Source organism: Centruroides vittatus, unplaced genomic scaffold, assembly GCF_030686945.1.
Source record: "Centruroides vittatus isolate TY-2023 unplaced genomic scaffold, ASM3068694v2 contig_436, whole genome shotgun sequence".
Taxonomy (NCBI): Eukaryota; Metazoa; Arthropoda; class Arachnida; order Scorpiones; family Buthidae; genus Centruroides; species Centruroides vittatus.
In genome coordinates this window covers 1,280,762-1,298,781 of record NW_027122237.1, presented here as the reverse complement: position 1 = coordinate 1,298,781, position 18,020 = coordinate 1,280,762, and the positions used below count along the sequence as shown (strand labels likewise).

General features: G+C 31.8%; 1 protein-coding gene across 2 annotated transcripts in view; it reads left to right on the top strand.

Moving 5' to 3' along the window:
- The first annotated feature begins 167 nt into the window (after window positions 1-167).
- LOC136976934 (kelch-like protein 20) overlaps window positions 168-18,020 on the top strand; it is a 62,175-nt gene continuing 44,322 nt past the window's right edge. Inside the window, exons 1-2 of one of the 2 annotated variants that reach the window (XM_067272322.1) lie at window positions 168-327; window positions 16,441-16,837. In XM_067272322.1, the coding sequence (XP_067128423.1) occupies window positions 16,649-16,837 (189 nt within the window). In that variant the 5' untranslated portion in view covers window positions 168-327; window positions 16,441-16,648. Of the gene's footprint in view, window positions 328-11,461; window positions 11,505-16,440; window positions 16,838-18,020 lie in introns of those variants that run through there. The other variant, XM_067272323.1, reaches the window with a different exon arrangement.

Sequence of the window (18,020 nt, the reverse complement as noted above, 5' to 3'; positions counted from 1 at the left end):
CATTTTATAACTTTTATTTTATAAAAGTACTTTAAATAATAACATGAAAAATAATAATATATGTTTAAATTGAAATTTAACTTCTTAACTTTTTTTTCACGAAAGACTTAGAGGAAAAATCCTCTGTATTTAGGGGAATTTCCTCTAAATTACAAAATTGAGTAATCGAAAGCGCTTGTTTATAGTTTGTTTAAATCAGTTTCTGCATGTCAAAATCAATGAATGAAATATAAAAAGTATAAGTTGAAAAATGAATAACATAAATTATATTAATTTAAGACATTTTTAATATATGTTAATAAATATATAAAAGTTAATAAATAGGAGGTAAGTATAGCATCATTTTAGAAATATAATAGGATCATGTACGATTCTCATTGAATGGGAGAGAATTAAACTATAATTTCCTCTGATAATTTATTACCTTACGTTGTTATGGTGTATATCAACGGTATTTTCATCTAAGGTTTCTGTTGGTAAGCTAATTATTAGGAATTTCAATGTTAGAATGAATACACATGAGAATTGTAGGGACTTTTATACATGTCCACACACAAATAAATGGCATAAAACTAGCATCTAGCAAATTTTATTCTATCTGATTCTGCAGATTTACATCAGTTTTATTCAATTAAAGAAACGAGACACACGGGTGATTTGCAGAGGGGGAATGCCTCCCGGGAGGTATTTTATGGGAAACTGGCCCCTATTTAGGTGTTGATGGCATTAAGAAAACCCAGAAAACTCCACTTGGCCAACCTACAACCAACTACCAGTGTTTGGTGGTTTTATCCTCTCTGCCACTGGTTGGCTCCGGCATAATTGTTATATCACTTTCTGATTATGGTAGTACTGTACATACACTAATCAGTAATTATAAATGAAATAAGTATATCCAATTCTTTAAATAACTGTTAATTGATATGATAAAATTATGATATCTTTTTATAGAGGCTAATTAATGAAAACATGCTAAGAGATGTAGCAGGCAAGAGATAGAGAAATATGTATGACTGTTTGCACTAAATAAAAAACAGTGTTATGAACTCTTCTAATTGATAGTAAAATTTCCAAAGTTTTGTCAGCAGAAAGTTAAATGTTATGCTGATGTTAATATTGAAAATGCTAAAAAACTGCTATGTTGTTTATTTATTGGTATATGCTATTAAAATATGCATATGCATATTGCATATTTTGCATATTTATATCCAGTAAATAGTTCTTAGACATATAAATTTAGGCATTACAAATCTATGATTTGATTTATAATGGGTCTCCAACATATGGCTTGAAGGGCAAATATAGCCTCAAAAGATATTTATCCAGCCCACATGGCTTGTTTTCATTGATCTATTTTATCAACATTTGAACTAGTTCAAAGTACAGTCAAACCTGTTTTTATGCGCTCTTTTTATGTGCGATTTTTATTTGTGCGATTTTTTTAATGTGAATTTTTAATTTGTGCGGTATAGTTGGCGACTAGTCTCGTGCGATTCGTCATGTCTCACGTTGACTTATTATAGCTAAATAAACTTATTATAGCATAAATGCACTTATTATAGTAATATTATTGCATAAATATGCGAAAAATGAAATAATTTACTTTTTAAGTCAACAAAACAGCACCTGGACAAAAATATGTAAAACAGACGATAGACCAGACGATGCAGTCGAGTGCTGACATCTGTTGTCAATAAATTCTATTTCGTACGGTTTTGAGTTATTTTCTATGTGAGACTTTTTTTATGCGGTCCCTATTGACCGCATAAAAAAATATTTTTTTAATTGTGTTGCGAAAACTATTTTTTACAGCCAATCGTGAAGTTTCGTGCAATTTGTTTTAATGTGTTTTTTTTAATGCGGTCCCTATCCACCGCATAAAAACAGGTTTGACTGTATATAAATTTTTCAAAAGTCAAGTAGGATTAATAGACTTTGCTGCAAATGATTTTTATAAACACCTATTTAAAGAAGGAAATTTGTTAATTTTTAACTGATCTCTGCTAGGAGAAAATTTTAGTCTACAAAAAGCTTAATAATATTGAGTACCACAAAATTTATCCCAAATTTTATAACATTCTTTTGAAAAAGCAATTGCAAATTTTAAATTGATTTACACCTGTTGTCATTTAGAAATAAAAAAGCAATCTTATTCTTTGACTGTATGTTTTATACCTGGCCTCTAGAATTGTCTTTTGCAGCTCGTGCCTTTCTCAGAAAATGGTTGGCAACCTCTGACTTTGAATATATTTATTATTTCCATTCAAAATATAGGCTATTAAGGTTTATACAATATATTATTTCTAATTCAAAACTTGAGATTTTTGAGAAAAATGGAATTAGTTTATTTAAAGAGTAAAAATATCAATAATATATGTGTATATACACATATATTATTGATATTTTTACTCTTTAAATAAACTAATTCCATTTTTCTCAAAAATCTCAAGTTTTGAATTAGAAATAATATATTTCATGTAGAACATATATCTGTATATTGAATTGTATGTGTATATATATACATATATATATATATATACACACATACAATTCAATATACAGATATATGTTCTGCATGAAAGTAAAGTCTGATATATATATTGATTTAATTGCATTTTAAAAGTTGAAAACATCAGCTAATTAATAAGAGTTCGTAAGTTTTGAAAGCAAATTTGAGAGAGTTTATATTTGATTCAAAAATTGTTTCAATCATAATGGTTTTATGGAAGTGTCTGAAATGAAGTGTGGGATCTGTATGTTTTGATTGTGTAATACAAGCTATTTTGGTGGAAATAAATTCATTTAAACTTCTATATTCAAATTCATTAAATTCATTTAATTTCTACATTCAAATTCATAAATTCATTTAAACTTCTACATTCTATTTTTTGTTCTGTGTTCCATCGCTTCTATTTTTCCATATTGTCTGAAGAAGGACTATTAAGGTTCAAAAACATTTACAATATTTTTTCCGTCATTTCACCAACACTGGTAACAGGTTCAGGTATATGTTGATTCATTTATAAGTACTTATTGATATTTGACAAGCTTAGTCAAAGTAGAATGAAGAGATGCATAAATTAAACTCCAAAAATACCTTAAAAATTACATTAATCACTTTAATCTTTAATGTTTTTTCACTTTTAATGGTGTCTTATACATTCAGAACCAGGGTATTTCCATGGAAAGTCCCCTTTCCAGGACACATTGTGAAATGGTGGTCATTGGTGCATAAATTATCCATACCAGATACCTGTAATTATTATGAAAATATAATTCAGAGAAAAATTTTTGAATGGCTTCAACAGAAATATTTATTATTATTCAGAAACATAAGTGAAGAAGAATTCTCAAGAGGTAGCTGAAAAAGAAATGAAAAACTATATTCAATTAAATGTGTAAGGAACTGAGTCTGAGCGTTATTTTTATTTTATTATTATTTTTCCGTTTTATTATATTTTGTTTGGGGCTTATGTTTATTTAGGACGAAGGTTCCCCACCACTCTCTTGTTAGTAACGAAAAAAAGAAGATAAAACAACTCACGGAGAAATAAGCACCGTAGGAAAAATCTTGCGCACTTGCACTGCCCGGCGGAAGTAAACGGTCCACAGAAAAAAAATGGAGGGGGGAGTCCCCACACTCACTAGTAAAGAAATATTTGATAAATCGTCTTAACATCCTAGAAAATTATGATAAATACTTTGTAAACAGTTTATAAGCTTTGTCGGAAACTTAAAGCTGCCAGAAAAGAAAATTAATGTTAGCAACTAAGTATGTAAATAAGGGGAGTAACTCAGCTCAAGTGTGACGTCACCTCACAGTATAAAACCCGTACGTTAACCGAAGAAGAGAGAGGTGAATTCCAAATCAAGGCGACTTTGAGAGCGAGGTGAATTCGAAAGTGAAGTGTTTTCTGATAGAAGTCCAGATTGATAATTGGACGATCCAAGGTGTTAAAGAGGAATTCGATTGACGATTTGACGATATTGAAAGGATTGAGGAAATAGGTTCTTCGTATAGTGAGGTGACGGATAGACGTTTAATTAGTAAGAGATTTTGTTCATAGTTTCTAAGTATTTGATTTGTCGAATTTTCAAAGGGGAATTAATATTAAGTTAAGCTAAGTAGCCGAGTTTATTGTCGGGTTGACTTGTTGATTTTCGTAATAAATTTTGTTTGGATTATAGACATTTGTACGTAGTACATTCTAGTTACTAATTAAATATATTTGAACTTTTGATTTGACTTGATATTTATCGTTATTATTACAAATTTTTCGGTGCACGCTTAAAAGCCCAGGCCTGGCAAACTAATCTCGAATCTGCGTAAAGTACCCGTTAGGTTAACGGAAGTTTTACCGATCGCAATTAGTGTCGGTTTCCTAAGATACTAAAAATAGTACTTTACAAATGTCATTGATCTAGATCAACGATTCCCAACCTTTTTTTGACCAGGGACCACTTTGATTTCATTGTTGTTAGCAGGGACCACAAGGTTTAAGAAAAATAAACTGTCAATCTAAAAATAAACTTTAATCAAAACTTTTAACATAAGTAATTATTAAACTCAAGAGTAATGTGCATTTAACAGTACTATTATAATAGAAAACATAACATTTTTAGTAAAAATTAAATTCAGTTTGTATCAATGTGGAAATAATAAATCTTTATACAATATAACTTCATAAGCCTTTTAAATTTCCGGTACTTCATACGAAAATTAACAACCAATTAACTAACGTTTTCGATCGCCTTTGCGATCTTCGTCAGGTTTTATCGACGGTTTTGAAATAGAATGCAAATAGAAGTTAATGCAAAGGCTTATGAAGTTATATTGTATATTGGAGTACCGGTATGAGGATTGTTTTTCTAATAAATCTTTTTAAATTTTAAATCTTTCGTGGACCATATTTTAGTTCTTGCGGACCACTGGTTTGGAACCAGTGATCTAGATATTAATTTTTACATGCAAAGTCATTTACACGGATACTCAAAGAGAGGTTGTGACAAGGGACATAGAGAAAAATGTTTGTTAAAATTAGCCTTTGAAGAAAAAGTCAGTTAACAGAGCTGGACAAAGTACTAAAAAAAGTATTTCAAATACTAGATACTGACATTTGATATTTACAAATTAAATACCAAAAACTAAACATATAAGGTATTTCAAGTACAAGTACCAAATACCAGTATTTATATTTGAAGATGATGTACAGTGAGCAAAATATAAACCCGGAAATGGCATTAGCAGCAAAATAAAAGTTAATTGTGGTGATTGTTTTAAGTATTTTAGCTGTTAAATGAAAGAAATTGTTGAAAATGTGATAATATTTTGGTCATAAATATTTTAAATAACTTAGTTAATAATTGATTTAAATTAAACAAAAGTAGAAGGAATATATGAAAAAGGTATGCAAAATAATTAATTGGACAAAGATTATAATATAAACAAATATATAAATTAAGAACAATAAATCAAGCATAAATGTAATAGTATGAAATGTAATACAAACAGTTCTGATACTAACCTAAATATCAGATTAACTTTAAATTCAAGAATATGCCAAAGTATGTTGATGCAGAGAAAATTGGTTGTTGATTTACATCAGTGGTTCCCAAAGTAGTTCCTATGGACCTCCAGGGGTCCTTGGTACCACTTTGGGGGTCTGTGACAAATTAAAATTAATTTGGGGGTGTGTGGATAATGTCAGGGGTCTGCGAAAAGTTTAATATAAAGTAAAATAATTGTGACCCATTTTCATTATTATGATAGTTAAAAATAAATAGCAATAAATAAATTGGTAGCCATTTTTACATTCTGAGTAAAATACTGTATAAGTATATAGGTACGTACATAAAACACAAAATACAAGTAATGACAAGCATCGCACAGCGAGAGTCGAGTAGTGTTGCCACCTTTACAAAATCACTGACCCGGACGGCAGGTCAGGTTTGTTCGAACAGAAGTTCCGACACATGCACAATGTCATTTTATAATGCGAAGAATAACGTGCATGCAGGTTCTAAATCACTTACAGTTAGGGACTTGCGTAGGAGTAACATACAAGCAGAAAAAAAGATTGAGAAGCAGGTTGCGCATCACTCGTCAGCAAAAACAGAGTAACACAGCAGAATGGCAGATGAGTTTCAGTGAGTGTGAGGTCTTTCATTGTTCAAATGGTGTAAATTTATGACAATATTTGCAAGAACTTTGTTTCAGTTTCACAATTTCCACGAAATTTCTGGACAAAATTAATAGTTCACTTGGACAGTGACTCAATTCCCAGACTGTCCGGGTGAAAACCGGATGGGTGGTAACACTAGAGTCTAGCCAACTGCGGCCGCCTATCTATGCAGGTTTGAAAATGAATGGAATCTCGCCGCAACATGCAATAATCTGTCTAAAATATGACACTAGACAAGTTGTGCATCTAATCAACAATTTAATTCTGTTTTGTGCGTGATGTGAACTGCATACAACAAATTTTCCAAGTTTTGAACAGAAAGTTGTATAATTTTTTTATTGTTATGAAGATAGAGTATGTTATGTAAGTATTTTTGAACACATTTGATATCTTCTCGTATATTAAATTCATAAGTAAAATTATACTGTGGCCGTGAGCCATGTTATATGTATTTTAGTTATATTTTATATTTTCTTTATATTCTAGTCTTTCCTTTTTGTCATAACTTCCTTCTAGAAACTTCTTTATTAACTCTTATTGCATTAAGGAGGGATTATTTCTTCCCAGAACTCTTGGTAGAACAAAAAGATAAGGGGATTATCGTTTCTCTGAATTTTGGAGAAAACAAAAGAAAGGAGGAAGCCTAAGGCAAAACTGCCAACGGAAGAGCCATTCTTGGTCAAGATCCCAGAGCAGATGGAAGGACAGGGCAGTGCACCAGACTTGAGAAAGGGAAAAGGGGACGGCGGAGTCAAAGAAAGCCGTAGAAGTCGATGAAATAGAATAGATTACAAGCACAATACTTTTGTTAAAGTTAATTTATTTAATAGTTTTATTATATAATATTTACCATTATTTTATTTTATTATTTATTCATTATTACTTAAAATTTTATCCTTTTATCTTAAATAATTAATTGATTCGATTGTTACTTTGTAGTATTATTGCATTTTCAAATTAAAATAAATTATTTCTTTGCAAAAAACAAGAAACAGAAGTTTTTATGAATAAATAGTGGTTTTTTGCAAATAAACACTCGTCAAACCCGATAATATTAATCCATTACATCATCAACTGCCGTAAATAATTGGGCTATAAACGAGTAGCGTAACTGGCAACGCGACTGCACGGTAAGCAGGAGTTGCGGGTTCAAGTCCCACTTCGGGCAGATTCTTTTCTTTCAGTTTAATCTAAATTTATTTAAATTATTATAATTATTAATTTTAATAAGAGATGGCGCCTAACGCCTACGTCAAGTGCCAAATTTATTTATAATCTTTAATCGTTTATAGCCCAGTTATTTATGGCAGTTGATGATGTAATGGTTTTTTGCAAAGAAATAATTTGTTCTATTTTCTTGTATTTTAAAAATTTGTGTGTTTTTTTTACAGATAATATGAGTGAGCCAAAGAAAAAATGCAGACAATATAGTGTTGAATATTTAAAATATGGGTTTATTCCATTACCAATAAATAGTACTTTACGTATGTGCCTTATATGCAATAAAACTTTGTCAAACAAATCAATGAAACCTTCTAAGCTTAAGGAACATTCGACAAAAGTCCATAGTGACAAAAAAGATAGATTTAACTTTTTTTAAAACAATCAAAGAAAAATATTTGAAAACACCGTCATTGAAACAAGTCTTTGTGACAACATCTGAGCGAAACGACGATGGACTGTGTGCTTCTTATAACATTTCTTTACTGATTGCAAAGTCCGGAAAGCCACACACCATTGGTGAAGAACTCATTCTATCAGCTGTAAGTGAGGTAATATGCACCGTGCTACATAAACCAGCTTCCGATATTATAAGAAGAATTCCACTGAGTAATAATATGGTGCAAAGAAGGATTGACAAAATGGCTCAGTCCATAGAAAATGTGAGTACTTAAAAACATCTGAATTCTCTATACAGCTTAACGAGGCAACTTTGCCAGGAAACGAAGCATTACTTTTAGCTTATGTAAGATTTGTAAAAGATGAGAATATTTTCCAAGAATTGATATTTGCCAAATGTTTAGAAACTGATACAGAAGGTGAAACAATATTTAATGAATTAAAAACATTTTTCGATACAAAAGATATACCCTTGAGTAATATCCTTTCTGTTGCTACTGATGGTGCTCCGGCAATTGTAGGATGACACCAAGACTTTCTGGCATACTTGAAACAAGCTAAACTGAATATATTATCTGTACATTGTGTCATTCACCGAAACCATTTATTCGCCAAAAACCTTAGTGAACGCTTGCATGGCTCACTAGATTATGTCATTCGGGCAGTTAATAAAATCAAAAGGAATGCCTTAAATGAGAGATTATATGCTCAACTTTGCTTAGGAAATGATGACGATTATAAGTTGGTTATCTAAAGGTGCGTGTTTGGATCGATTTTATGCACTCTTTGATTCAGTGTTGGAATTCCTGGACAGCAAAGACAATGATTTGCGGCTCAATTTAATTAATTCAATAAATGACATAGCATATATGACTGACTTATTTGCCAAATTTAACAAAACCAATTTGAAGTTACAAAGTGATCAATTAAATTTAATCAAAACTAAAAGTATAATATCTGCATTTGTTGCAAAACTTTTTTTATACAAACAAAACTTGGGGAGAGGAGAATGCTCACAGTTTCCAAACGTTTCAAAATTGCAAAAATGAAATGATTTGCTTGTTTATTGTCAACACTTAACGGCTCTTCATTCTGACCTCATCCAAAGATTTGAAGATATTCTTCACTTGGGCATCCCTGATTGGGTGTTGGACTCTTTTGCAAGTAGACCCACAAACTCAGGTGAAGCCATACTAATACAGGAGAAACTTATTGAATTATCCACAAATGAGGAGCTGAAACCAATGTTTGAACAAGGATACCACAAATTCTGGTTACGAAAACATACCAATTTTATATCCTGCATTATGGGCCACTGTACAGAAGCTGTTGATTGCTTTCCTGTCTTCCTATTTAGTAAAGCATGGATTTAGTGCAGTTATGAACCTCATCGCGAAAAAAAGAAATTGACTGCAAATTAGTACTCATGGAGACTTGCGAATGTTACTGAGAAACATCGAGCCGAACATAAATAATCTCATATCACCCCATCAGATTCACTCATCTCATTAAAAAATAATGTGCTTTTGTATTTTAAAACAAAATTTATAATTTGAATAAATACTACTTTAAATATAAAAATGTTTTATTTATATTTTGTTTTTACATCACCATTCACCATCCAAGACATCAAAGTTAAATTTGAAATTTTGCTATAATGCAGTTGTATAGAGTTATTTCACTTGGGGTTCATTGTCAGGTTTTTACTATGAGAAGGGGTCTGTGGGCATAATAAGTTTTGGAACCACTGATTTACATCAAGAATGGAAAAATTATTGGCAGATTGAACACTCAACTGGAATTGCTAACTCAGCAGTTGCTAACCTAATAAGAAAAAATATAAGACACACAGAATTGTAATGCTGAGAAGAGGATGGAAAAGAAAAATAACAGATATAATTAATAGATTAATAAACTTCATGTATAATCAATATCCAGCAGAAAGAAACTACAAGAAAGCAAATGTTTTCATCTGTGTTTAAAGTTAGTCTGACGATGCCCTTTAGGCATCGTCAGGCTAACTGACCTTCGTAGTTCAAATTTAGCTGTTAGTTTTAATTGGTGGGATTGTGAAACTGAAGCCAAATCTCACAAAGCAGCACAAGAAAGATAGGTATCAGTTTGCTTTAGAGCATTATAAAAGAAACTTGAATTATTTTTGAAAAACATAATTTGGTGTGATGAATCAATATTCAGTCTAAATCTGACAGCCTAGGAAAAGTTTCGAGGAAGCAATGTAAAGTTTGAATGTTACTTTCTTGCATCAAAGCACAGTGATGAAAACAAGATGGTTTGGGACTGTATGGAGTGGAATGAAGTCAGACAATTGGAATTTACAGATAATACAATGAATGCAAAGTATTATTGTGACATTTTATTCAGGAATTTATTGAATTCAGCATCAAAACTAAGATTGAGATCATTTCTGTTTCAGCAGAGTAACGATCAATACAGCTAGGCACAGGTTGGAGATTTTTAAGCAAAACAAAATAGAATTCCCTACTCTAGCAACTCCTTCTAATACAAAATTGCAACATTTAGGATGCTGGTAAAAACCTACTTTCACATACTGATCCTAAACAATCAGAAATTAGTTTTCTGCAAGTTTGAGATTTATGTATATTTTTATATAGATGCTCTTGCACAAGAGCCTCCTGGCATCTGGAAATGTGGATGGGAAAGTAGGAGAAGAAGAATATAGTGAACCTAAAGTTGTGTAGAACTTTACTAAGGTGCATGAAGTGTTGATGAAGTAAAATTTTTTCTTTATGTGCATAACATAAGTGATGGTGATCATGAAAGCATTCTAAGCTTTGAAAAATCATACTTTCAATTGAGATGTAAAGTTTGCACAGAACAAATGTCAAAGATTTCTTTATCAAGAATTAGTGTTTTAAATATATTGTAATGTTTTATCATATATTTCAAAGAATAATAATCATTAAATTCTTCTTATCTAAAGTTTTCAATAATTTCCCAAAACTATTTTTTTCCTATGTTTTGTTTTATGATTGTTTTTGTTTTTAAATAAAATGCAATGTGGTTTTACTGTATAAACATGCACATCAATATAATGGTAACATATCAAACAGATGTTTAAAAGCATGTAAATACTAGTATTTCAAAAATCATCACTTTGTTACAAACCTGTTACCGGTGTACTTCATGAAATTACAGTTCATCACAAATGCTTTCAAACTTTTGAGCAGTTCTTCTTCGGGTGAAATCTGACGGAATGCTTCAAAATGGAATGTGAATATTTAAATAAATCAAATTCCCGTAAGCCGAGATCCGTTATGACGGGCATGCACATTTGTGCGTGGATGACAATTAAGGGTCGGTTTCTATGAGAGTTTGCCAGGCTATCAATAGATTAAGTCAACCGGAAGGAGGAGCTAATGATCTTAAGAGTGTTTATGAAAATCTTGTTTATAATTTTTAAATCATTTATAAAGTATTAAAATCCCATTTAAATAGAGATACTGTAATTTAAAGAAAAATTGGAAAATATTTGCTTATATTAAAAACTGAGAATGGACTAACCAATTCTAAAATGCTATCATATTGAAATTTTATATTGTTTATTTGAAGTTTAATTAAATCATAGATTATTGTTTTCCTTTATTAATATAATAGAGGAATGTTATTATATTGGAGCTCATTTATACTGATAATAAAGATTAACCAATAACATTAAGCTTGGTAAGTAGCTTTGCAAAAATTATGATTTTATTGATTGATATTATCAAAGATGTTTACATTTTTTGTCTTAACATGAAGATTTATTATTATTATTAATTAATCATAATTCATCCAGTACTGTTTACTTGCTATGTTGCATGATAATCTTTAACAGCAATTCGTGTATAATTGATGTAGGAAATGCCACCAGTTTAAACCACTGTAATGTAAACAATAATGATTAAAATGATAATTGTTTAACATTTAAAACATTGATTAAGACTTATCAGAATTGTATATTATCAACCACATATTGGGGCTGATAATGCAAATAGACAGCTTAAATGTATCTCTTTGCCTAATGATGATAATTATAACTGAATTCTGATTACAAAGTTTTATAAATACAGTGGAACCTTGCTTAATAAGCCCCTCGCATAACAAACAAATCAATTTTTTAAAAATTGAAAAAGTGACTCGTTTAACGAGTGAAGTTTCGCATAACGAGTGACCAGGAGAGGGGAAGTCTGGATTGTGCACATGCTCCATCATGCTATTATCTGTGATTTTTTTTGTTTTCTACAAATCGAATTCACATTCCAGGTTGGTTCATTCCCATTCCATACTAGAAGAAAAAGATGATGATGATTCACGCTCCTTAACAATGTATATTGTATAATTTTCTTTGAATAAACATTATGTGTAAAATACCGTATTTACTCGCATATAAGACAATATCGCGTACAGACGAGATATCACTTTAAAGATCAAAAATAAACAAAATTAGATTTATTAATACAATTCTAATTTTATTTCATTTAATCACAAATAAATTATCATCAAATGCACATATTAAGGCAAATAACCATGTTTTCTTAGCACTATCACCTTTTGTCTACTCAAACTCGCTTTTTGAAGCTTTGTTACAATTTTCCGCTTTTTCACTCTTACTCCACAAAGAATCGTCCTCTGATTCATCAAGTCAATTAAAATGCAGTATTTCCTGAATGACTGATATCAGCTTAGACTGCTTTTCCATGCACCTAATACCCATGTAGCAAAACCAAAAGATTATAATACATGTGACAGGAAAAAATTTATTTTTAATGATTGAAAATGTACAAATATATATTAAAAATGCCAATTTAACAAATATGAAATAACTACATTTGTAATCATTGCTAAGTGACCACCTATTTTCGGATCATCTCTTTAAAAGCGACATTCACCTTGACCTTGATAGCATTCTGCTATGAACTATACACGGTTCACAAACTTATTGCAAAAATGCAAAGGATCCATTGCACATCCATATAGGATGACCTAGGTTTTTGAAGCAGTGAAAAATGAATAAAAACCTCGTCTTATACGAAAGTAAATATGGTATTAGAGTATTTTTTCGGCATGGAACGTATTATCATATTATACATTAATTTCTATGGGGAAAAATTGTTTTGCTTAACGAGTGTTTCGCATTACGAGTAAGGTTCTGGAATGAATTATGGTTGTTAAGCGAGGTTCCACTGTACTGTATATCTTACATGTTTTGAGATATGCTAATTCTTTAATATTGACTAATACAGGGGTTTCCAATCTTTTTTATACTGCGACTTCCTTTACAGGCTGTAATGTTTTGCAACGCCCTTCTGAAAAAAGATACCTGCGTAGCTCTAGCAGACATTAAAATTACTTTATTATTCAAAGAAAACTCCAAAGAATATAGAATCTTAATAATTATTATTTATTAGAAAACATAACGGTACAATTAATGAGAAGGATGAGCTTGGTTTTCTAAGCATAACTTCTCAAATTGGAGCTGAATTTTTGAAATCTCTACTCTCATTTCTTTTTCTAAATTTATTTGTGACCTGTATTTTGACTTGATTAATGCAACTGCAGAAAAGCCAGTTTCACTCAAGTACGACGTAGCAAACAGTAAAAGAGCCTTTAAAGCTGTAGTACTGATAGTAGGATATTCTTGGGATATATTGCTCCAAAATTCAAATAGATTTTCTTTATCGAATCATAGTTTTAGGCTCGTATCACAAGATAGTTCTAACAGCTGTTCTTCATCGATTGTTGAAAGTGTAGATGGGGTGGGGTCAATTGGAATGGGTCTCTAATCCAATCGTATTGATCTAGATTTTTTGGAAAATATGTATCAAAATGGGTGCTTAATGTTGATAAGTGTTGGATAAATATCAATTGCGAACTTGGCCCCAAATTTTGAATAAATTTTTCTTGCAGAAAGCCATTTAAAACAGGAAACAGTCAGCATTTCCTTGCTCCTCTTCTATTTGTCTTTTCCACAACAGCAACTTCTTTTTAAATGCTGCAATTTTATCAGCCAGTTGCAGTAAATATGTTTCATTTCCCTGCAGAGATTTATTAAGGACATTTAATTTCTCAAATATGTCACAAAGATACGCCAGTTTTATTAAGAAGTCAGTATCTTTAAACTTTTCTGCGTCATGATGCGATTCGATCAATAAATACGTGTACAACTCATTTTTTAATTTGTATACTCGAGAGAGTACGTTATTTCTCTACAATCAATGAGAGTTACAGTAATAAAGTAAAGATGTATGCTAGGCATCCAAATCTTCACAAAGCTTTTGGAAAAATCTTGCTTTCACGGGTCTTGTTTTTATAAAGTTTACCACTTTAATAATTATATCCATCACAAGATTTAATTCAGGTGAAATATTTTTTATAGCCAGGGCCTCCCTATGTATGACGCAATGTGTCCATTTTGCATTTGGAGCCTTGGTTTTAATGAGAGCTTGAAGTCCTCCATACTACTATGACATTGCACGACCTCCATCTGTGTACACACTGACATAGTTCTCCCATTGAATGTTATTTTCTTCCATGTGTTAATCTATGATCGCAAACAAATCACTAGCCTTCCCAGTATCAGTCATTTCTTTGCAAAATAACAATCCTCACATACATTGTTTTTTCCATGTACCACACGTAACATATTAATTGAGCGTCATTATTACTGTCTGTTGCTTCATTCCGTTAAATGGCAAATAAACCAGAAAGTTTTTCCAGGATTTGCTCATTAATGTTTTCATCTATGTCATGAATGTGACGACTAATCATCTTGTTAAAAAGACGAATATTTTTTATTTCTTTAGCCACCGATTCTCCAATCATCCTTGATATCACTGCAGGTAAAATAAGATCTTCAGCAATCATGTGTGGTTTTTTGCATTTGGCAATACGGTGAGCGACTTTGTAAGAGGCGAGCAGTGCTTTGGAGGGAATAGAAGCTCTGGAAAACAAGGATGTTGACTGATTTTTCAGCTCTCGCAATTTTCTTAGAAAAAAATCTCGCAGTTTTCCTTGTAAATTACTGAGTTGTTTCTAAATGATGTTTCAATTTATTAGGAAGCATACTTTCGGCTGCTGGCACCTTATGACAAACAACACATTGAGATAGTTCCACATTTCCTTTGCTAATGTAAATAAATCCAAAATCTAAATATTGGTCATCACATTTTCTGTACTTTTTTCGTATTTTTACAGTTTTCTTTGTACTCTTTCCTGAGTCTTCGACACATTTTCTATTTATTTGAATAAAGTTATTCATTTTACGATGTGTAAATTAAATACAACAGACTTGAAATCAAAACACTGATTTATCAACGCTTGTAATCGACGAAAACAAAAGACTAAACGAAAGAGCGGGAAAATGGAGGAACAGGATGATGAGATGCATGCGCTGCACAGTCACTCATTATGTCGCGTGCAGGCGACCTGTGGGTTTCGTCTCACGACTCCCCTAGGATAGCGCCGCGGCGCAGTTTGGGAAGCCCTGGACTAATAACAATATTCAAGGTTATCAAGAGTTACTGCAGTGACTCCACACCAAATAAAAAAATCAATGGCTGACTATATATACAAGAATCAAGTTGCCAATTTTTGGGGGTTGATTTCACTGCCCAAAATGCCTATAGTAATTCTGAATGTCTCATTTGAAATGTAGTTGTTTTCTTAAGTAGTGTGCAAAATTTCAGGTTTTTCTATAAAAGGATTGCCAAAATATAACAATCAAAAAGTGCAAAAAATAACCAAAAAAGCTGTATTTTCTTATTCTTTTCTTCATCTGGCACTTTAGATACTCCTAAAGAAAAAACTACTGGGTGTAGAAAACTCAAATTTTAAACTTAAGCCTTTTTTGTTATTAATTAGTGAGGTGCTGGCGAAACTTCCTGATTAATAGGTCAAAGTTTACTGGGTTCCTCATAGAGTTATTTTACCTTTATCACTTAATTTCATGCTTATAAGGATTAAATCGGATTGAAATGAATGATTTTTATTCAAAATGCTATCTAGAATAACAAATGCTCAAATTTTTGTCAATTAAAACTTTTTATAACAGTTTTACTAACAGCATATTGAAAGCATTCAGTTGGGAACTATTGTGTCATCAAGTGCCAACTAAACTGTTAAGTCATTGTCTTAGGTCCTGATGTAATAACACAATCATTAACCAAAGACAATTTATATCCAAACATAACCTCTGAGATGTAAAACAATTGTGCCAAGTAAAAAATTATGACAATTTAGATAACAGTCAAATTTTTTCTTAGGAATTTTTCTTTCATAAAGATAAGCTTGGTGTTTTGAAGTAGTAGTCAAGTTACCTGTATTAATGTTTTTTACATTTTACTTTGAAGTGCCAAGATTATCTTTATTGAAGAAAAACTCGTAAGAAAACATTTGACTGTTATCTAACATGTCATAATATTTTACTTGGCACAATTTTTTTACATCTGAGATGTTTTTATTTGGATAATAACTACTGTAGATTCTACCATATCTTTGCCTGCGTTTTTTTGTTCTTAATATAATAAAAATACTTTATTTAAATGATACGTAAATTATTTATTACATTAAAATTTATTTTATAAATTTTTTAAAAAAATAAACTTTCAATATTTTTCAGAAAATATGCATCCATTTTATCATAAACTTCTTATGGAATACATAAAGCAGTGCCATCGTAAAGGCTAAAAAAAAGGAAAATTAAGATATCTTTATAGCATAAGTTGATGTTAACAACAAATGAAACAAAATCATGTCTTGTTTCTGGAAATACAAGGATAAATTACTGTTGTATTTCTTCATTGGCAGATTGCTTTTAAATTCTGAAAATGTATAATGCATTGCCTTTAAATCTTTCTGCTCCACATCTTCAATTAGTAGAAAATTCTCAAGAACCGTGGCAAACTGACGAAATTAGCGTAGAACAACGTGATAGCCAAGAATCGTTTTCAGGTTCAAGTTTTAGCACACTGGAGCAAGACGAATATCATTTTGTGGAATCTACCCATCCAATTGAGGTTAGTTTATGAAATTTGTTAATTTTAGAAATGGATTTCTGTACTACTTTCAATATAATAATAGTGAAGATCCTTATGTAATCTGCTAAGATCTTTACGATGATCTGTCTCGAGTTGGTTCTTACGACCCGAGAATGTCCGTACGTTGGTTCTTAGAAAGGTACACCTCCACACTCAGTCCAGAGAATATTTACAGTTTATTTACAAAACAAATATTTACAGGATATACAAGTTTGACAACATTACACACACTATGCAACAAAGGTGTGGTGTCTCACGTAAAAGCTTGTCTGTTGGGGACTATTAGACTCTGGGGAAACTCCGGTCGGTTTGCAGAGTTGGCTCAACCGTGTGGCCGTCCGGTCTCTACACTAACCCTTCTCAGAGGAATTCCTAAGAGGAGAACACTCTCTCTACACCTCACGGGCTTCCTAAGTGTCAGAGACTACCACGTATCTGGTCTCTCGTCCTTCTCCCCGTTCCTCTCGCCACTCTTACAATTTAAAGAGTTTCATGGCGACCACTTGCGACCAATCAGGTCCTGCTTTTCCCCTGGGAACTTCCAAAGACGTTCGCCCTCCTCCCGACGATGTAGCTTACAGTCGCGTCCGTCCCTTGTTTACATTTCTCAAACCGAGCAACACGTGGCAAACACATTGACGTGTACTCATAAATGGAGACGCTATCCCTTTGTTCTCCCCGGCTGTTTATAGCCCCAATGCCAGGTGGGACCAATTATCCCGGTCGCATGGCTTTTCAACCTGCTATGCTAAAAGCGGACCTTTGCAATAATATTAGATGTCATATTCTTTTTCAGATTGTGCAGAAATCCCATTTCTATATTGCATGTTCCTACTTTTTCTGAAAACATTGATAAAATAAAAGAAACCCTTCTAACCTTTTTTACCCGGTGTGGTTCTATTTTTAGAATCGCTTCGTTCTATTTACAGATTAGTGAGAAGGGCTCATACGCACTCCTCTACAAAAAAAGCGCTCGAAACGGAGCTCAATCATATCCAAAATATTGCTATAAGCCATGGATACAGCAAAACGCTCATTGAAAAGTTGTCTAGAAGACATGAGAACTCCCAAAAGGAAAATAAGCAAACAGCACAACCATTGAATATCACACAAGAGGAAAATGAAAGGATACCTATCACATACAATCCAGTGCTGAAATCCA